At 32.1% G+C, this 21,657-nt stretch overlaps 2 protein-coding genes and 1 non-coding gene across 9 annotated transcripts; all 3 read left to right on the top strand.

Moving 5' to 3' along the window:
• Positions 1-2,689: 2,689 nt before the first annotated feature.
• LOC106666387 (CCR4-NOT transcription complex subunit 2-like) lies at positions 2,690-9,938 on the top strand. 3 transcript variants are annotated; one of them, XM_014393560.2, is made up of 7 exons: positions 2,690-2,920; positions 5,654-5,946; positions 6,911-7,173; positions 8,002-8,310; positions 9,033-9,294; positions 9,354-9,461; positions 9,534-9,938. In XM_014393560.2, the coding sequence occupies exons 2-7, from the start codon at positions 5,663-5,665 to the stop codon at positions 9,748-9,750; spliced, it is 1,443 nt and encodes a 480-aa protein (XP_014249046.1). In that variant the 5' UTR covers positions 2,690-2,920; positions 5,654-5,662; the 3' UTR covers positions 9,751-9,938. The 3 variants fall into 3 exon arrangements, with proteins under 3 accessions (XP_014249046.1, XP_014249047.1, XP_024085228.1); XM_014393561.2 differs by having other exon boundaries at positions 2,691-2,920; positions 6,911-7,155; positions 9,534-9,895; XM_024229460.1 differs by lacking the exons at positions 2,690-2,920; positions 5,654-5,946 and adding an exon at positions 6,187-6,377 and having other exon boundaries at positions 9,534-9,895.
• Positions 9,939-12,840: 2,902 nt separating this feature from the next.
• Positions 12,841-12,913, top strand: Trnak-cuu. The gene has a single exon. It is a non-coding gene; the product is annotated as a tRNA-Lys (tRNA).
• A 1,932-nt stretch (positions 12,914-14,845) lies between these two features.
• On the top strand, positions 14,846-20,518 carry LOC106666434 (zinc finger protein 883-like). Of its 5 annotated transcripts, none has more exons than XM_024229464.1 (10): positions 14,846-15,379; positions 17,188-17,316; positions 17,375-17,520; positions 17,588-17,681; positions 18,783-19,041; positions 19,158-19,226; positions 19,290-19,335; positions 19,399-19,534; positions 19,603-19,665; positions 19,828-20,517. In XM_024229464.1, exons 1-10 carry the CDS (start codon positions 15,191-15,193, stop codon positions 20,401-20,403), a joined length of 1,707 nt encoding a protein of 568 aa, XP_024085232.1. In that variant the 5' UTR covers positions 14,846-15,190; the 3' UTR covers positions 20,404-20,517. The 5 variants fall into 5 exon arrangements, with proteins under 5 accessions (XP_024085232.1, XP_024085233.1, XP_014249121.1 ...); XM_014393635.2 differs by having other exon boundaries at positions 14,847-15,379; positions 19,122-19,226; XM_024229465.1 differs by having other exon boundaries at positions 14,846-15,565; positions 19,122-19,335; positions 19,828-20,518.
• The last annotated feature ends 1,139 nt before the right edge of the window (positions 20,519-21,657 follow it).

Genomic DNA, 21,657 nt, shown 5'->3' with positions numbered 1-21,657 from the left:
CACCCTGTGATATATTTTTTAACTTGTAATAAAGCATAATTTGCGTTTTGTGTTCGATTTATTGTCGTATGTATAATTTTTTATACTAAAATGTACATAGGAACATTCTTATAATGGAAAAAAAAGATTAACAAGCAGTGAAATTCTGTCAAACGAATCTCAACGTCTTATCTTAATAAAAAAGAAAAAATCAATTTATGGCATAGTTAATCATAATCTATTATTTTAACTAATATTCTTATTTATACAGTAAATAAAATACATTGGAAATAATTATTGAAATCATTACAGATTATCTTAAGTGCCACGCCCACTTTTGTTCCAATCAGACAACAATTAAAAAAACAAAAACTTTCGCCTTGGAATGCCACTAATGATTTTACGGTTTAAAAGCCCGATTTTTATTTATTTTAACTAAAGTTAATTTAAAACGATTTATTGAGATGTCTATGATAGCTTACATAACTAGAACTGTGTTCATGAGGAAAAAAAGTTTCCATTCATTACCACTTTCCCCCTTACCATTTCAATTGCCCCATTTGATACAACTGAATAAAAATCATGTAAAAACAAAGTTTGAAATAATATTTGGCCGATTGATAAGGTGAAAGTATAAATGGTGCGCATAAAAAGGCTAAATAAACATACAATTCTGTAGAAGAAGTGTGCATGCCTGCATGTGTGTAACAATTATTGTTGTTAATTTGTTGGTGGCTCTGCAAGATGTGAAATTTCAGTTTGTTCAGATCATCTCCGTCATCAATGACACTGCGATTGGACTACAATTCATTTTGGAATTGACGGTGGTCTATCGGTTTGATTGAGCTGGTGAACACATGTTGAATCAGTTAGCACTGGGTCTGTCTAAACTCACTTTTTTTTTTAAATGTAAATGCATTGCACCATCTTCAGTGAAGAACTGTTTTCTAACACCATTTAATATACAACCCAGCAAGTGACTCAGTGCTGGTTCAACATGTCAACTTCCATTTTTTTTTTTTTTTTTTTTTTATAGATTTTTTTAAACGATGTTGATTGGGATTCGGGTTGTGGTCTTCAAACATACAATGTTATTATATCAACGCGTTGATATAATAACATTGTATGTTTGAAGACCACAACCCGAATCCCAATCAACATCGTTTAAAAAAATCTATAAAAAAAAAAAAAAAAAAAAAATGGAAGTTGACATGTTGAACCAGCACTGAGTCACTTGCTGGGTTGTATATTAAATGGTGTTAGAAAACAGTTCTTCACTGAAGATGGTGCAATGCATTTACATTTAAAAAAAAAAGTGAGTTTAGACAGACCCAGTGCTAACTGATTCAACATGTGTTCACCAGCTCAATCAAACCGATAGACCACCGTCAATTCCAAAATGAATTGTAGTCCAATCGCAGTGTCATTGATGACGGAGATGATCTGAACAAACTGAAATTTCACATCTTGCAGAGCCACCAACAAATTAACAACAATAATTGTTACACACATGCAGGCATGCACACTTCTTCTACAGAATTGTATGTTTATTTAGCCTTTTTATGCGCACCATTTATACTTTCACCTTATCAATCGGCCAAATATTATTTCAAACTTTGTTTTTACATGATTTTTATTCAGTTGTATCAAATGGGGCAATTGAAATGGTAAGGGGGAAAGTGGTAATGAATGGAAACTTTTTTTCCTCATGAACACAGTTCTAGTTATGTAAGCTATCATAGACATCTCAATAAATCGTTTTAAATTAACTTTAGTTAAAATAAATAAAAATCGGGCTTTTAAACCGTAAAATCATTAGTGGCATTCCAAGGCGAAAGTTTTTGTTTTTTTAATTGTTGTCTGATTGGAACAAAAGTGGGCGTGGCACTTAAGATAATCTGTAATGATTTCAATAATTATTTCCAATGTATTTTATTTACTGTATAAATAAGAATATTAGTTAAAATAATAGATTATGATTAACTATGCCATAAATTGATTTTTTCTTTTTTATTAAGATAAGACGTTGAGATTCGTTTGACAGAATTTCACTGCTTGTTAATCTTTTTTTTCCATTATAAGAATGTTCCTATGTACATTTTAGTATAAAAAATTATACATACGACAATAAATCGAACACAAAACGCAAATTATGCTTTATTACAAGTTAAAAAATATATCACAGGGTGTATAAAACTCGTCTCGTTTTTCTCTTCTAACCTGCTTTTGAACGTCTGCGTCGCTGAGAGCCATCCTGAATTATGTTGTTTCTCGTCTGCTGAGTGAAAAGCTGTGAGATTTGAATAAATGCTTAAGCAGAGAAATTAACAGTCGAAGTCCGTAAGGTGAATTAACTGCGAGTGCCCAGCCCACTTTTTTTCTACTCGTTCTACTTCGACGTTCAACCTTTGCAGTGCCAGCTGATTTTCAACTTTCAGCTGATCGATAATCTGACATCAGAGCCGGATGAAAACGGTTAGTCGATTGAAACCAGTTCAAATCAAAGAAATACAGTTAAAACAGATAAAATATATTTTTCATTTGTGACTCGGTAAATCACGATGATTAAAGTCTTTAAAATATATTTTGTATTTGGATGTAATTTTCAAGGAATTCTTGATCTTTCTTTATGTATTCATAATTGACGTCATTCGTTTCGTAATCGAATCCTTGAAATGTTAACCTATGTCGGTCATGTTTTCAAATGGAATTTTCCTATGAAATACACTCTGATAAAATATTGCAAGGGTTTTTAAGAAACCCGGTATCGTTTTATCTCATCGAAATCCTTTATGAAAAGCCTCTTCGGAACAAATGTTACAAATTGCATTTTGTTCGTTGTTTGATTAAGTCTGTCGAATTCTGTAGTTAAATATGGCTGATTTCTTGTTGTATTGTTCTTTGAGACTGCACAAAACATAATTCCAAAAAACAAACTCACGTACGTTGAAATTTTTTATTTATTAACGCAGTCTGGAAAGTTAAAAGGACCTTCTTTATAAATAACAAGTCGGACCTCGTGGGCCGAGAGGATTTCGACCCTTTTGTACCGATGTTGAGGTTGCCTTCCAACTTCCTAGACGGAGTTTTTTTTTATTTAAACAAAAACCTTATTTATTGTTTAAAAAATAACCGTTTTAAACGTGCCTTCGATCCTCTGACGACAATTTAATTGATTAGGATATCGTGTAATTTAACCTCTAGTACTCATTTGAGTAGCTTCCTTCTTTTTCACCCTTGTCAAATCTGTATACATTTGTTTTAAAACGCTTCTTTCCACTCTTCATCGTATAATTAAGTGGACTTTTTACAAACCGAAACACTATTTTACCTTTTGAGTGTTCGCATTTTTCAAACAACAAAAAATCTGCGTCCTCAAGTTAAATTTTTCTTCCACTTTTCAAAACTTTCATAATGAACTTTTAACTCATATTGATTTTATTCAACAGACCTTCCCGTTTATCTGTTCCGTTAAATTCTGTCTGTTTTTTAAACAAAGGGAAATAATTGATAACAATAATTTCGTGTCTAACAGTTCATACGAGTAATCAATAAATACCTGATATAGAAAATTTGTAATTATTAAAGATAAACACCAACAAAACACGTACTTCTATATATATTGATAATAAATTTTATGTGAGAATAGAGTTTTTTTATATTATTATAGTTGTAGATCATAATGTTAATATATAGTGTGAGAAGTACGATATTAAGTACCGTACCAAAGTCTTACTTAGAAGAGTTGTGCTTTTGGTGTTCAGGGCAATAAAAGAATATTGAGTACTCCATCGACCTTTTTGAATGAACAGTTTATTGAAATACATGTGTATTTAGGTTAAAACGTGCAATTGGGGACTAAAACGGCCAAGTTGATCATTGTTCTGGGACGGGCGGACAAGACCTGGGAGCTGAATTTTTATATTATTGACTTTCCGGCAATCCTTTCCCTGCATAAAGAACCCACCACCGCATACAGAAACCTTCAAAACCATTTGCTTGTTGTTTGGTCTTAAAAAATGGAGAAATGAAATAAATGCAACTTCACACTCAGACATTATACTATCAACTGTTTTCTTTAATGGGATTTCACAACCCCCTGACAAAGCACGTACATTACTTGGGGCTCTACCAAAATTAAAACCAAACAGACGTTACAAACTGTCACTACTTAACAGACGATCCACTCTTAATAAAAAAATGTTTCATGGTTCTCAAACCTTTATTGACTTATGGTATCAAACTCTCGGTGTGAACCAAGCATTCCAACTACCAACGCATCCAAATATTCCACTCAAAAGTTATAAGAAAAATAGTTAACCTTCATTTTATGTGTCAAACCTCACCCTATACAGAGACCTTAATATTTCCTTTGCTACAGAAGTAATGAAAACCTGTTACAAAAATCCCCATAAATCTTTTTCCAAATATCTTAATGCCCTGGATCATCAATTCTGTGCCATTGCCATCTCAGATATCCCTCTCTGTTGACTGAAATTTCAATGGGGCACTTAATGGACAACTGTTTACTTTTTTTAGCACACACCCTTCCAAAATATATGACAAACCAAAGGGTTGATTAGTTAATTAATGGACAACTAAGTTTTTTAGCTCCCAAAGCATGCTAAGTTATTAATCTGAAGGCCGATGTGGTACATAATAGGCAAATAGTATTTTTTTAGCTCCTACAGCATGCCAGGTAATTAACCTGACACTTTATGGGTACTTAATGACAACTAGCAGTTTTTTAGCTCATAAAGCATGTCAAGTAATTAACCTTATGGTCGATGGTGTACTTACTGGACAACTAGGATTTTATAGGTTTTGTTGCATGCTCTTATTATTTATTATGCCTGATTTTTTAACTCACACCATTGCAAAATATTTGACAAACCAAAAGATTGATTAATTAATGTACAATCACAATTTTTTTAAACTGATGCATGCTAAGAAATTAATTTGAGGGTTGATGGGGTACTTAATGGACAGTTAGGTGTTTTAGGCCTCAAATGAATGCAGATTTGTATAAATTGGTTGGGTACTTAACAAGTAGGTTTTTTAAGCCTCCAATGCAGCCCTTTATTGCACTGGTAGTTATCACTTGGGGTACTAAATATACGACTACATTGTTACACCCTATGCAAGCCAAATATTTAATAAAACAGAGGATCGATGCTTGTAATTAATAGACAACTAAGGTATGACTTCTGTTGTTGCAAACCCTGTCAAAAAAAGTTTACTACTGTGAGAAGAAGAACAAATCCCGTATAGGGTGTTATTCCTTTTTGTACTTTATGCGGAAAATGGCTCTCTCGTTATTGAGTGACTTGTCACTATTGGTATTATACGTAGTGCGATGCCTGTTTAATATATTAAATTTTGATGTACTACTAATAAACTTGAGCTGGGAAAAGAGATTACTTCGGAATAAGACAGAAGTTCAAAACAACTGTTAAGTTATAAAATAGCTAGCCTTGAATCTTATGAAATAATATTTCTTGTTGATTTTGTTCTGTGTTTATTGCTTTTTTTATTATGTTTTTGTAAATATACAACTTTCTGCATCTGTCAGTTATAAATTTACTGTATTTAAATTTTAATTATTTTTCTAGTTATTTTTTAATTAAAAAAAAGTAGAAGAAAACCATAATTTGGTCAATTTATTTTATTTCAGGCCGATGTTATGGCAAACCTCAATTTTCAACAGCCACCAAGGAGTATAGCAAGTCAGGGTTTAAGCCGAGGGGGCTTCAGTTCTAGCTCATTGTCAGGGCATGTAACACCAACGTCAGGGATGTTCCCCGGGAGCGGAGGGGGAACGAGTGGCGGTGGCACATCATTCACTCCCCAGCAACTTTCGCCCAACCGAGGGCTATCAGCAGCCATGACCAACAGGTCTCTTTTTGGCCAGAGGGCGTTCCCAGAGAGGCGGCAGATTCCTGGCCTGGGTTCTGTGATACAAGACTGGTAAGTTGATCATACTGAAAATTGAATTGAATTGAAATACTGAAATTTTTTCCTAATGAAATATATTTGCTCCAAAGAATTTACAAAAACAATTACCTCTTTTTGGATGCACAAACGTCCTTTTTACCTTGGCACTAATTTAACTTTTTATTCATTTTTTTTTTCTTTTGTTCATGATAATTCTGTTTTTTAACACAATGGTAAAATAAATTGATTATTAGGGAGAGCCCATTAAATGTTGTGTTGTGTGATTCATTCCTCCCTGTCATATCTGCCTGCTGAGTTGGGTTTATTTCTCTTCTGGATATTGAACTGGTGACTTCATAAATGGCCTGGTCGAATGGTAAAATATTGTTTCCGTGCGATTCGACAAAACTGAAATGTTGGGTCAATCAGGCTCATTCTTATTCGCATGCTGCCTCGGCACCAAGGTCTGAAATCTATTTACAATTTGTGTTTTCATAATATTGTCATTTTAGGAAATATCTGTTTTGTTATGATAAGCTTGGAAGATTTTATTTTGTTATCCGTAGCCCTGAAAAATTGAATAATAATCTTTCATGCAAGGTTTTTTATATGGTTAGTAAAGAATTTTTAGCTTTAAATACAAGATATTTGGTAGATTGATGAGAATTTTTAGTTTTAACTAAAAGTTGTGGTTTTTGTTAAGCCTGCAATATTTGATCTTTAAAGATTTTTTTTTTTTTATTTTTTAGTATATAAACTCATTAGAGAGGAATTTTGTTGTTTGTTCTGATCTCTCTCTCTCTCTCTCTCTCTCTTTTTTTTTTTTTTTTCTCCCCGTTACTCAGTTCTGACAAAAGATATAATACAATTCTTTGTCAATTGATTAATCAGCATGATAAGAAAAAACAATACAAAATTTAATTCATGGGCAATTAAACTAAATCTGAGATGTTTTGTTATTGCTTGTATTTGCACTTATATCCACTTATTAATTTAGGAGTTCAAGCTCAATGGCAGCCAACTTTGGGATGGCGGCAGCAGCAGCTGCGAGCCGGAGTTATGGATCTCAGGGGCTAGCCAACTTCCACTCTGTGTTCAGTGGAAGCAGTGGTGGAGGAACTGGCGACTCCTCGACCCCTCCGCTTCTAGACCTCTCTGAGTTCCCATCACTCACCAATAGGGGTGGGCAGGGAGACTCGGTTCCTCAACCTAGTACGCTTCCAGCGGGGAAACAACCTTATGGTAAAGTCCGCTTAAATTGTTAGTATTATTTTTTTTTAACAATTTTTATTTTAGAGGTTTGATTTGTTTTATTAATAGACTCATTGCAAATATCATAATCGCCATTAATTCTTTGCATGATGAAAATGTTATTAACAAAATGACATTAATTTTTTTCTTTTTCTCGGTCGAGGGTTTTTACAAATGCTTAATTTCATATTTTCATTTACTCTTTACAATATCTTAGGTAACCTTATATAAAATAAACATTTCCATTTACAACCATGTGCATGTATGTATGTTTGTTTCATGAGTGTTTGTGTGTGAGAATGTAAGTATATTCAATTTTTTTTCAACTTGTTATTTTTATTTAATTTAAACTTTAAAAATTTTTTTTTAGTTAAACATTTTTTATTTTTCAGATATTTGATTTTAAAAAAGTTTACACTTTTTGTTTCTTATCAGTTCAAATGTAATTTGAAATAATTGAGGAAAAGTTTTGATACAATTTTAGTCAAAAAATAAAAATTCTTTTTGTAAATTTTTTTATTAAATATATTAAAATCAAATAAAAATGAATGAGAACGTTTTTATTTTAGATTGTGAGGTGATCTTTTATATTTAATGTTTACAAAAAACAGATGGAAAGTTTTTATTTTTAAAACTTAATTTTCAATGTTATTATTAGTAGACCAGTTGTGAGAAAAAGGTTATAGTGAGAACACTTTTATTTAAGACATATAAAATAATTTACAAAAATGGAAATGTGTTTAAAAAATATGTAATGGGTCTATTAAAACAATATAAGAAACCATTTTGAATTTCAAGGCGTTAATTTTTGGGTGTGCTTTGCTTTTTGTTGTTCAGTCGGCATGGTGAAACAACCAACTGCCGAATCTAGTGAGTTCACAATGTCATCTGAAGATTTCCCAGCGTTACCCGGCACTGGTGCCGAAGGTAGTGGCGGGGGGACAGGTGGGGGAACGAGCGTGAGCGGGGCGTCGGGCACCAACTCGACGGCGGGTACGTCAACGGGAACGGCGGAGAAAGTGGGCAGCAGCAGCGAGTCGACAACATCCAGTCAAGACACGATGCAACCCACCTCTTCTAGAATACCTCAAACACAGGAGACCTCAAAACAGCCCGTGAAACGGGGGATTCAGACCTCTCCTGATGGTAGTAAACTGTTTTTTCATTTGCAGTTATTAATTTTTTTCTTTTTTTTAATTTAATGTTAGTTTAGAAATGTATACCACCTTTAAATAAACAAACACATAATATATTCAATTATGTACTTTCGTTTTAAATCACTATTTGAGTAAGACTTGCACAACATATAAAAAAATCCATTGTATTTCGTAGTCCGACTGACCAAATAACTTCTTTCAATTAATTAATCTTTATGTAAGGTATTGGTTGAAATGAAAAAGTTAGCGCCACGAGCGGGATTCGAACCCACAACCTTCAGCTGAGTTTGAATCCCGTTCATGACAATAATTTTTTCATCTCAACCAATACCTTACATAAAGATTAATTAATTGAAAAACATATAAAAATAAAGTTTATAACAAAAATCAATAAAAAACAAAAGCCTCGCTTTTATAAAATATTTATAATTATATGAATATGTAGTACGAATCATCTCTGACCTCTGACTATCCTGGTCTGCTTTTTTTCTTTTTCTTTTTTTAAATTTAAATTTAAATTTTTTTTAAATTTTTATTTTGGGAGAATAGGCAGACTAAGATGAAACTGCTGGGCAGGTTCATCACATTGTAGATGATTACTTAATTTTAAACCTAACATGTTATCATCATTTGTGCAAAATATTAAATTAATTTCATATTAAGTATGCAATTGGAAAGCAACTCTTGACTGATAAGATCCATTGCCTATAGGTAAAGTGACAAACATCCCCAACAGTATGGTTAAAGATCAATTCGGGATGGTTGGTTTACTTACATTCATAAGAGCTGCTGAGACTGATCCCAACCTAGTATCCCTTGCACTTGGCCAGGACTTAACTGCGCTAGGTCTTAACCTTAATTCCGTTGACAACCTATACCCCACCTTTGGTGGACCCTGGGCGGAGATGCCTTGTCGAGCGCAGGATATAGATTACAACGTACCACCAGAATATATCATTAACCACAGTATCAGGTATATTGTAACTTATATAAATCATTTTGAGAAACTTTTCAACTAATGCCTTTTTACAGAGAAAAATTGGCTCAATTGAAGCTAGCGAGGTATAAAGAAGATTTGTTATTCTTTATGTATTATACAAATGCCGGTGATATGTTGCAACTTGTTGCTGCAGCGGAATTGTAATTTTTTTTCTAAGTTTGAAAAAATTAAATTTAAAAAAATTAAATTATTAATTTTTGATAAAATTTCAGGTATAGTAGAGAGTGGCGGTTTCATATGGAGGAGAAGGTTTGGATAACACAAGCTCCAGGACTTGGTGTGACGGAGAAGACATCAACATATGAAAGGGGGACTTACTACTACTTTGATGCCGTCAACTGGAGGAAGGTCATTAAGGAGTTCTATCTGGATTACAGCAAGCTAGAAAACCAACCGACTATACCTCCGTCTGCATACCATGCTGTATGACCCATCGTCATCATCTACAGATGCGGCAAACTCGTCGTTTTTCTATTTCAAATACAAACGAGTATTTTATTTGATAAATAATAAAGAGAAAAAAAATGTTGAGAAAAAAGAGATGGACATCCTGTAAATTATAAATAAGGGGAAAGAAATTGCAAATATGTTGCTTTTAAGTTTAAGGTTTACAATAAAATTCATTGAAAAAAAATAAGATTAAAAAAAGCACTTAGTAGGACTAAATTTATTACCTGAATCTTCTTCAATTTGATTTGTTAATGAAAAAAATTATTTTATTTTTATTATTAATTTTAACTACCAAGAATGCTTTAACTGCCAACAGAAACAAAACAATTATTTTGAAAAAGGTTTAATTTGAACCAGCATGAAACAAGGAGTGGAGTCAGTTCCCTTTACTTCTGATTGTTTTTTGTGATACTTTTTTTTGTTTAATTTTGTATAATAAATGTTCTTAGTAATTTATGTTTTTTATTTTATTATTAATTATTATTAGAAATAAATATTAACAACTGTCCTGCATGTTTTGGTTTGTTTTTTGTATTTGTAAAACAAAATACAGTTGTCCTTTATATTACACATAAACATACAAATTTATGAAATACAGTCGACTCTTGTTAATTCTGAACTCCTCAGTAGGTCACTTCATTGGAAAAATTCTGTGTAATTTGACACATTCGGTAATACAAAATATTTTTCGTGACGGAGAGAAAGAGCATGTTATAAATCGAAATTTTCTTTGTTTAATTCTTTAAACAAAGGACACTAGGCCACAATGAAACAGAAACGCTTCACATTTTCTTTTAATAATGCAAAACTTCAATTTTACAAATGATCTATTTCCGCCTTTTCATTACTTTACGATATTGTATATATGTACAATTTATGTAGTAAGTTGGAGAAATAAATGTCAACAGCTTTTTTCCTCTTAATAATTCGGATTATTTTTGTGGTCCCTTGGGTTTCAAATTATCAAGAGTCAACAGTATTCTAACACAATGACCCATCATTCCTCAAAATGTCATTTTAATGCATGTTGGTCTTTAATTTCTAATTGTAATACATTAAATGTAGAGTGGTCAAGTAAATTTATTAGAATATTTTGTAGCTGTTTTGTTTTACAGTAGTGATCCTAGGTGCACAGGTAATTTTACTATACATTTTGTCTGAAAACTAACCACAAATAAATCTTGAGATCTTTCTCTTTGTGGTCTGCATCTGTAATTTGGTCATTACTGAATTGGTCTGTCAGACACGCTTTGATCTTTCGCCATCGAAACCCAACACTAAAGATGGCAAAAGTCTGACAGACCAACGCAACCAAAAAATCAAATATCATTGATATCAATAATCAAAAAAGGCCAAATTACACAGTAATGGTAAAACTATGACAGCAAACACACTTAGGATTAATTAAATTTAATTAACCGCAGATTAAAGACAGACAAATTAAGAATTTGGAGGATTGAGAATTTGTTTTAATGCTTTTTTATTTTATTTTTTAATTTAATTTCAGTATTAGGTAGAACAATCAATGGTGTTTTGGGGAGAAGGGGAGCATGACAAAAAGGCCAGAGGCAACGGGAATTGAACCCAAAACCTGGTCTAAGAGCCGAGACAGGGCTCATGCATTCAAACATACCCTTCTTCACTATAATAGAAATGATTTTGTTAAAACATGTATCATTTTTACAAGAAATACATGAAAAAACAGCCTATTTTGCATAATGATGTAAAATTATGCAAAAAAAAAATAGTTTGCCAAGATAGTATGACATGATACAAGTAGTGACTGGTTGGCGTGTCTTTTATATACACTTGGCCTACAAGCCAGTGAATTCATGTTGGACCAGCATTAGTTTACTTATTGGGTACTCTACTCGTGGGTTTGATAAATTACTCATGATTTTGGCATTGCGCCATCTTCAGTGAGGACAAGGAAATGTATTTGAGTAATTCAGCCAACCCATGAATAAAGATGGACCTAATAATTAACGTGCCGCTTCAACACAATGTCTTTTACATGTTAGTTGTTTTTTTTTTCAGTGCTCCATGTTTTGATTTGTGATTGTTAATTGCCTGAAAAAGGTTCTATTTATATTGGATGGAAATCTGCACAATCCAATTGAACACTAAGTAATATATAAATGCATACATAAATAGTAATTGAATGAATACAACAAAATACAGAGGAAATAATAAGACTGGAAAAAATGAAGAAATAATTAATAAATTGTGAACAAAATATTAACAATTCTTCAGAAAACAGTGCAGATTGTTTTGTAAGAAATTATTTAAAGTTTACAAGACAATTGTAATGTAGATGGGGTGGTAATCTTGCCCTCTCTAAGCTAAATTCATATTTTTTATGGTTAGGTGTTAAAGGTGAAACATAAAACTTCCTGACTTTTAAATTTTACTACAATTTTTGAATTGTTCACCATTCTGGCAATAAAGATTATTTTATTATTAATATTACTATGATTGGTTTGTTTACAATGTACATCATTAGAAATACACAATTTCAAAGTCCTCATGAATGGGATATATTTCTTGAAAGCTTACTGAAGGAACACAGGCTTTTTTTTCTTTAAATTCATCTTATCTCTGTTTTTTCTTTTTTTTTTAAGTTGTAATATTAAGGCTGGTATCAATCATATCAAGATAATTTAAAGTTTACAGGGATAATTTCCATAGAATGGGTTATTTATAATATTAAAATTATTCTAATATTTAAATTTATAAATTTGTGACACTAATTTTTCATCTTAACCAAAAACCTTAGATAAAAAGAATAATTAATATGGTCAATTATGACCGCAAAACATATGGATTAATTAAAATTATTATTTTGCATGAATTGAGGCCAAAAGGACCTAATTGGCAATATGACCAGAATAGAAAAAAATACCACAACAATGGCTTTAATTTTATTTAGAACAAAATGAAATTAAATATTGCTTTCTCTTTCTTTGTTTTTGAGTTATTGAGGTCCGCTTATTCTCGCTGGTCTTAAAATAGATAATCTAATCCTATGAAGTTGGATTCAAATAGGTAAAACGGGCACACTTCTGACGTGCCCGGCTAGCTCAGTCGGTAGAGCATGAGACTCTTAATCTCAGGGTCGTGGGTTCGAGCCCCACGTTGGGCGTAATATTTTTTATACAGTTAAAACGTTTCTTTTTTTAAATTTTTATTATAGATAATTTTGTTTGATTTCTCATTGAGATCTGAGTGATGAACAACTACAAGAATGACAGACCAATCTCTGAAGAGAATTGTCTTACTGTCCAAACCAAAAAATAGGCAACTCAGGATAATCAGAAAAATGACAAATTATTTTTTTCTTTAATAGTATCAAAATCTCTTTATCTCTAACTCTCTCTCTGTGTATCTATCTAACTATTTATTTGTTTAAAAGTAATTAATTGAGTTTGTTTTAGTGAGAATAATGCAGAAAAATGATGGTTGTTTCAGTTTTTACTAATATTTATGATCTTAAATGTATTTAACAAAAATACCATTCAAGTTTTAAAAAGAAAACTCTTTTATAAAAATGCATGTACATTAAAAACAAATTTCATCAAATTAATGCTCTTAAATTTGACTTACAAATTTTTCAAAATCTTTACCCTAATTTATTAATTGTATTGCTTACAAATAAAATTTTATTATATTTTTAATCAAGTTCGTTTTATTGTGTGTGATATAAATTATTTAAAAAATGAATTAATGCCTAACAGATTTACAAAAAAATGTCAAAAATTGAAAAGAAAAAACATAAAATCTCTGTTTTCTTCATTATTTATATACTATTTCGAGTTATTTGTTTTATTTATAGTTTATATATTGTAAATATATTTACAAAAAAGTTTTTTGTTTTTTTTGAAGATTGTGCAATTTTGGGTCGATTATTTAACCCAATGCAGCCGAATTTACTATAAATATATAAGAAGAAGTAAAAAAATAATGAATAAATAAAAAATAAATTTATGTCCTTTTTTTCCTGATGATAAAGTGATATTGCTCATGGTGGGAGGAAGTTACTACGTTTAAAATTAATATATAATTCATATAGCAAAAACTGGAACCCCTTGTGTCAAATGATGTATAAGGTACACCACATTTATATATTGTGTATACTAATTTGTGTATACGAATTTACAGGGAGGGAAAAACTTATTTTTAACATAATTTAATATCATTATAGAAGTCATGTTTTTTTAAATTGTGCTTCCTTGTAGTTATACATTTATTCATTGTACATATTTCTGTATTTAATTTTCCTTATTTATAGGCTTATTTTGAAGGTGGTTATAGATCGTCAATCCACAATATTTCTGCATCCAATGCATTTTCAACTAATTTATTTCTGGTAAATATGTTAATTTTGCATTGTTATTCTTAATACATATGTGCAAAATATTTTCCAGCTATAAACAACTTAAAATTGGCATAGGATTAGGATTTGAAAATATCTTTAATCGCTTTAAAAAATTAAACGACACATTAAATGAAGAAAAATGAAAACAAAAATCAAAGAAAAGAAGTATATTTTAGTATAAATATACATGTACATTGACCGTATAAATAAATACAATTGTCAATATGTACATACCAAACACAAAAACAGGGTAAGAGAAAGAGCAACACACACACACACACACACACAGAAAGGAGGGCAAGGGTGTGTGTGTGTGTGTGTGTGTGTGTGTGAGAGAGAGAGAGAGAGAGAGAGAGAGAGAGAGAGAGAGAGAGAGAAAAACTGAATTTTTTAAAAACAAAAATTGGCATCAATTCTTCAGGGGTTGACTATTTCTATAATTTTTTCCCGAATCTTTTTGGAATATTATGGACAAGTTTTATTGCAAATTTTAGATGCCAGCACAATGTGGAAGCGACCAAACTCCTACATAACTGAAACACTGCAAAAGATTAAAAAGAACAAAGCCATATGAACTAGTTTAATTAAAAATTAATTAATAGTGAAATATAAATCTTATTGTACCAGTGGGTTTATAAGAATATAAACATTTCTTTATTCTATTGATGTAAAATTAATGGTTGGTGTAATAAGGCCAGTTTTAATAAACAAATTAAATTTAAAAAATTTTTAAATGGAGAAACTGCAATTTCGTAATTTGACGACCATTTGTATTTGACTTTAAGTAAGGGCGCTTGCGGTGGGGACTGGGGAGTGACCTTAGCCCTTAGGGGTAGGGCTCCGTGTTAAGGGTGGGAAAAGGTGGGGCGGTCGGCGGGGGCCGCTAGGGGGCGACTGACGCTAAGGGCCAGCAGGGCGGCGTCTCAGGGCCTTTATTGATTTTATTATCGCCTTTCAACGAAAACAACCCCCGGCGGCTCTTCCTGGTCACCTAGTCTGGTGGTGCGCGCCTCGTCCGCGCCCGTTGTCTCAAGATCGGCGGCGATGATCCGGCTCGACCACTTTCTCGGCCGGCACGACGACGTCCAGCTCCAGGACGGAGACGTCAACCTCAGCGAGATATGCAGACTCTGCAGAAACTCGAAGGGTGTCATGTCCTACATATTTAGCAACTCGGGGGTCGACAATTCTCTGCCCCTCTCTCAGAGGATAATGAGCTTCATCAACATCGACGTATGTATCAGCAGCATGGGGGTCAATTTTTATGATATGCCTTCTTATTTAGTTTATGCAGCATTTGCACGGAGGTTATAACTCTCAACTTCCTCTCCTCCCTGTCTTCTACTTAACAGTCGAGAGTTGACAAGTATGCCAACCGACCTTCCAACTCCATTTGCAAAAGAGACTGACGGAAATAATGTAATAATAATATATTTTACGGAATTAATCCAATTTACAAAACAATTTTAAATATATAAATACACAATATAAAAATACAGCAATACAAAACAAAGATCACATTTACCATTATTTTAAATTTTTAAATTGTCATTGTGAAATATTATAACATTTTAAAATATTATATAAATAATAGAAAACGATTACATAGAAATATGTTGATTAATTAAGTAAAAATAAGAGCATTTTGTGCATATTTAAATTAATTATATTAAGTATTTTAATTAGAAATTATATAAGTTAAATATGGAAATATATGTATGCACGTACAGAAGTGCAAGTTAAATAATTTCTACAAAAAATATTTTATTGTTACAGAATATAATGAAAGATAATTTAACTTAAAATATACATAATAATTCAAGATTTTATGTGTGCACATTTGACTAGAGCGAAGAAAAAGAAGAATTAAAAATTGTAAGATTTGGAAAGTTATTGGCTGAATGCATCATTCTGTCAATAGGAATATTAAATTTGAATACAGTCGAAGCTTTCGTCTTTTTTATACAAAAACTAAAAATTAGAACATAATAATTATAATAATGAAAAATACAAAAGCTCCTAAAGCATGAATATAAGTTTGTTTGTTGGTTGACATAATTTTGATTATGTACGGATAATTTATTTTGTACAGTTCCATTTGCTATTCGTAGTATGGAATGAACGAACGAATGTTTGCCTTAAATTTCTGGCAGAGGTGGTGGCCAGCTGCAAAAATTTATTTTGAATTACTTGCATGTTATTAATGTTTGTTTGGCTAGCGACTTTGATGGGCATGTATGTGTATAGCAAGGTCGGATTAACTACGGTCTTGAATGTTAATAATTTAATGTTTAATGCGTTATTCCTCCTGAGCAAAGGAAAAGTAATTTGTATTGCCGCTTTGCCTTTGCCTACAAGATTATTTATGTGTGTGCCAAAAGTTAACTTTAAGTCATGTGTTACACCTAGGTAGTTACCGTCTTTGACCAGTTAACAGACTTTTCCTCAAGTGAAATATTACAGGAGTGGCAAGGGCACATAATACAACTTGTTTTGGATGTATTTATTTTTAGCTTCCAACTAGTGCAAAAATGCTTTACTTTTTTGTGCTTCATATTAATATTTTTGACAATTCCTCCAGGAGGAACAGTAAAGTGCAATATCATTGGTGTATAGTCCAGTTGGCAGCATTAGGATATCTTTCGCTTGTAGTATGGATGAAGATACTGCATACTGTGACTTTTTTATTTATTTTTAGTCTTGTTAATGAAAGAATTTTTCAGGATGAAAGTAGTGTTAAATTATTTAAAGTGTGGAATATATACTGAGAGGCAATAAAAGTAGCCATCCTTAATATTTTTAATTCTCTTAGACAATCCTCCGTAGATTATCTTACAACATTATTTGATCCGTTTTAAAGTATTAAAGATAAATAAAACAGTTAAAATCTCCCTCTTGTATTTCCACTAAATTGTATTAAGCCCTGTTTTCTTATTATTTTTAATGTTTCAAAATGAATACAAGCTATAAATTATTCAGTAAATTATGATTCCAATACATATTATTTATATATTAAAAAAAAGACATTTTTTATCTTTTAGATGCATGAAGGTGATGGCCTTCCATCATTGATTTGTCACCGGTGTCTGTACCATGTTGAACAGATAAACGAATTCAAGATTCAGTGTGAGCAATCGGACGCGCTTCTTCGGCAGATCGTGTCATATCATGTAAATAATTTTTTTTAAAGTGACCCGGACTTCTTAAAATCGTTCTTTATCTTTTAAGGGTGTTAAAACGTTCAAAGACATCTCAATGTTAGAAAGACAATGCAATGGCGTCAATGAAAATGACTATTCAGAAGAAGAGTACTGTATAAAAAAGGAGAAAACTAGTGACAACGAGGAGGAAATCAATGGAGATGAAAATGAAACGTAAATAGTTTTATAAAATGACTACTTAAATATCAATAATTTTTTATCTTTTATTTACACATTTCAGAAAATCGGACGATGGTGTTAACAATTGTCCGACATGCAATAAGCATTTTGACGATGAGAAAAAATTAGAAAGGCACCAACTTATTCACTCACAAGTAAGTCAGTAATAAGTTATTAATGTATTAAACATGCAGACAGTCTATGTGTTTATTGCTAAGAGATAGGAGAGCTTTAGCATATGTGCTTAATAACTTTTTGTGCGGAGAGAAGGCAGGGTTCAATAATTCAACAAACCAGAGAGATAATATTCATAAACATTTATTTTCCACTGAACTGTCTTAATATTGTAATAAATAAAGTTAAAAAAAAGAAGAAAAAAAGGCAAGTCAGCAACAACTCTAGCCCTGGGGATGAGCTTATTTACAAGGATTTATCCCAAATGATCACCAACACCAGCTTCTATATCCTTCAGCGTCATCCAGGATTTTCTTTCTACAGCTTACTGGATCCTCAGCAGTCGAATCTGTTCGACTTGTCGCAATGGCTAGGTCTTTGCTGGTGGAGTCCTCTTACTGAGTCCCCGACTGAGTGAGGCTGCTGTTGACTGTGTGCTCTCACTGAGTCCCTGACTTCCTTCTGTCTTCTTCTTTCGAGACACTACAATTGACTAGTCCTGTATCTTGGGCCGTTCTTGTCTCTGCAGGTGTCTTCATCCATCCTTCATTTGGCTAATTGAGTCCTCTCGTTGGGTTCTGTTGACTCTTTGATATCGGTTTCCCAACAAGGGTGGAGGAAGAAAGGAAAAACAAAAACTGTTGGGCCAGAAGGACAGTGGTCAATTCCCTTCTTGCAAGGGCTGGTCTGCTGCGGAACAACTCATAATTCTCAGGAGTTTCCATGATGCAGTCCTCTGGTCCCTTGTCTCAGGCAACAAGCCAGCTGATGCGACTATTCACGGTGACCCTCATCTTGATGTACCGTGTTTGCGACCTGTAACAACCTTCCCACACTAACTAACTCTTAGACTTTTGTTATTTGTTTGGGCCTATTTGTCTGTTGCGTTTCTATGTCTTCAAAGTTTGTAGGAAACATTTCTTAGCTCCCTACTGGGTGAATTTATGACCTCATATGAAACATTTGTTCTAAAAATTCTTCACAACTATTTTAAATTTATATTAACACTATTCCTAACTTTTTCTAAGATGAGGACTGGCTTACAAAACAAATATAAATAATGTCAACAATTTATTTTTTAGGATGGTCCCTTTCCTTGTGATTATTGTGAAATGTCTATGTCAGACAAAGCCGAATTGCGACTTCATTGGAGACAGGAACATGCTGGAAGCAATTGTCACATGTGTCAAACTTGCGGTGAGTCGTTTGTGAATAGGGAACATCTGCTCAAACATCACCTTAGGCATGACAAAGTGAAGCCCTATCGGTGTTCGGAGCCTTCCTGCAAGAAAGCTTTTTCATACAGATCTGACTTGAGAAAACATTTAGTAATACATACAGGTAAATATATTTTGTTTATTCATGTATTACATGATTATGGTAATTATGGCCATTTGTTTTTTTTGCATATTTTCCCTCAGGTTTACGACCTTACGTTTGTCCAATTTGTTTTAAAGCTTTCACAAGGAGCACAAATTTGAACAAACACGCCCGAGTGCATTCGGGGCGGAGGCCGTTCTCATGTGGTGAGTGTGATAAAATGTTCGCAACGAGGGGTGATCTAATCAGGCACTCTTTTATACACACAGGGGTCAAACCTTACTCCTGTCCGATCTGTTGTTTATCTTTCAATCGGTAAGTACAGCCTACTTAATAATGTAATTAAATAAATGATTATTATTATTATTATTGTCCTAGGAAAGATAAGTTGACCAGGCATGAAAAATTGCATAAAGAACAGAGGGCCCATATGTGCAATATATGCCCTACATCGTTCAACAGGAAAGAAGAACTCACGAAGCACATTCAGTTCCATCACTTTCTACCTCCTTCCGTGAGCATCAATTAATTTAAATTATTTTTAATTTAATTTTATGGTGTAGCATAAATTTTATTGTTTAGTCTTATGAAGAGGATTCAACCGAGACCGGTTCTCAACGTGAAAATGAAAAATATTCAGATGAGGTAAAAAATTATTTTCCTTTAAGCTAAACTTTATTAATTTAATCAAATAATAATTTTATGTAATCAAAATAAATTTATATAATTATAATTTAATCAAATATAATTTTATTAATCATATTACATTTGAGGAGTAGTTGATCAAGAAATTTTTCATATTTGCAGAATGGTGGTGATCATTTAGAGTTTCCTGAGAGAGTGAGTGAAGACACTGAAGATGTCGTTATTAATGTAGATCCTTTGAACTGGACAGAAACAAAACACCAGTGTCAGATGTGTGACAGGTCGTTTAAAACAATTGAGGACTTGACAAAGCACAAAGCAAGCCATGAAAAAAGCCGGAACTTCATCTGCGAAATCTGCTTCAAAGGTTTCCACCAGAGGAGGGAGCTTGTGCGGCATTCGCTCACGCATACCGGTTTCAAGCCGTTCTCGTGCGAAACGTGTGGTAAGGCGTTCTCGAGGCGCGATAAGCTCACGAGGCACATGAGAACCCATATAATGCCAAAAAGGACATCGAAGGCCATCTACAAAGAGCCTCCGACTTGTGAAATTTGTTTGAAAGTCCTCTCCTCACCTCATGAATTGTCAAGGCACATTCTCACCCATTCGTTTTTCAAGCCGTACCAGTGCAATTACTGCACATCTTCGTACTGCAGAAAAGATAAACTTGTCAAACATATTAGAAACATTCATTCTGAACAAATCCCAGAAAATGAGATTAAAAACATCAGCCCTTAAGATTTTCTCTATCTTCTAAGATTTATTATGGTGTTCAATGTTTTTGAGCTTATCTTTGAGTAAAAAAAAAAAAAGGAAAAATCCTGTACTTTATTAAAAATTCTTCTTCAGATAAATGTGTAAATGCAAAAGAAAAATATTTATTTGTTTGAATTCGGTGTATTTCAAAGTCAAAACTTTTATAATAAACCAACAATTTTGCTATCCTATTGGGATAAAAAAAGTCAAACTGCTCTTAAATTTAAATATTTTCTACTTGTTTTATTTATTTATAACTTAAAATAAAGACAATTGAAAGAAAAAATGATGAAAAATTATCTAATTATTAATTAATTTGAATTGTATTGCATGGAATAAGTTAAATTATTTAACCATTTCTTAAAAATCATCTAAATGAAATCCTACAAATTAATGTGTTCGCTTTTAGTTTTTTTTTTAGTTTAAAAGTTAACAATACCATACAAAACTGGATTTTAAAAAATTATAGAAATTATAGGACTGATTTGTCGAATCTCTCTCAAAGAAACAGATTTTTTTTTAAACAATAATTTTCTAGTTTGTACTGCAGTGGTACATAAAAAGTGAGAAGTAAGACTTTTTAAAGTAAAATAGAGGTCCTAATGGGTACTAGTGTTTTGATATGAATACATCATTTAAAAAAAAACAAAAAACCCACAGATTTTTGATTAAAAAAGCTCACAAATAGGTATAATATCTGTATAATAGTTTCTTCATTATTTAATACTGCTCAATTTAATCTTTTAAGTGGTTACCAATTTTTTATTATATTGTTGGCATTAAAGAAATATTAAAATCAACTAGTTTTCATGTAAATAAAATTAATTGGATGTCCCCCCTCTGAGGAAATTAATTAACGCACTCTTCTTTTGATTCAATTTCATTATTATTTATTCTATCTTTTGAATCATTTGAGGCCTACAAAACAAATTTTAAAAAGTTTATTTTTGCTTGCATCTTAAAAAAAAATTATTCCATTCAAATTTCCTGTGATCTCAAAGTTTTAAATTTAACATTAAGAATGCTTATATGTGATTAATTTATAACAAATGATGGTTTTTTTGTTCTTTATACCGTCCGTACCGATATGGTGTCACAATCCCCCATCACCATTTTTAAATCAAACAGCATGATTTCTTGTCATGTTTCTTGGATCAATTTTAATCTATGAATGAGTTTAATCTAATGAAATTTTTTTGTTTTGAGCTTTTTTATAAGACTGTCATTATTGTATAA

This window comes from Cimex lectularius, unplaced genomic scaffold, assembly GCF_000648675.2.
Source record: "Cimex lectularius strain Harlan isolate CLEC.00 unplaced genomic scaffold, Clec_2.1 scaffold236, whole genome shotgun sequence".
NCBI classification, from domain to species: Eukaryota; Metazoa; Arthropoda; class Insecta; order Hemiptera; family Cimicidae; genus Cimex; species Cimex lectularius.
The sequence above is the reverse complement of the archived record's forward strand: the minus strand, read 5'-3'. Positions and strand labels throughout refer to the sequence as shown.

Excerpts from the sequence above, each read along its gene's own strand:
- LOC106666387 (XM_014393560.2), top strand. The coding sequence starts at position 5,663 with ATGGCAAACCTCAATTTTCAACAGCCACCAAGGAGTATAGCAAGTCAG. Across the intron at positions 7,174-8,001 it reads TGGTAAAGTCCGCTTAAATT|TCGGCATGGTGAAACAACCA; the intron begins GTTAGTATTATT and ends TTTGTTGTTCAG. Across the intron at positions 9,462-9,533 it reads CTTGTTGCTGCAGCGGAATT|GTATAGTAGAGAGTGGCGGT; the intron begins GTAATTTTTTTT and ends ATAAAATTTCAG.
- LOC106666434 (XM_014393633.2), top strand. The coding sequence starts at position 15,191 with ATGATCCGGCTCGACCACTTTCTCGGCCGGCACGACGACGTCCAGCTC. Across the intron at positions 17,521-17,587 it reads AATGGAGATGAAAATGAAAC|AAAATCGGACGATGGTGTTA; the intron begins GTAAATAGTTTT and ends TACACATTTCAG. Across the intron at positions 19,535-19,602 it reads ATCACTTTCTACCTCCTTCC|TCTTATGAAGAGGATTCAAC; the intron begins GTGAGCATCAAT and ends TTTATTGTTTAG.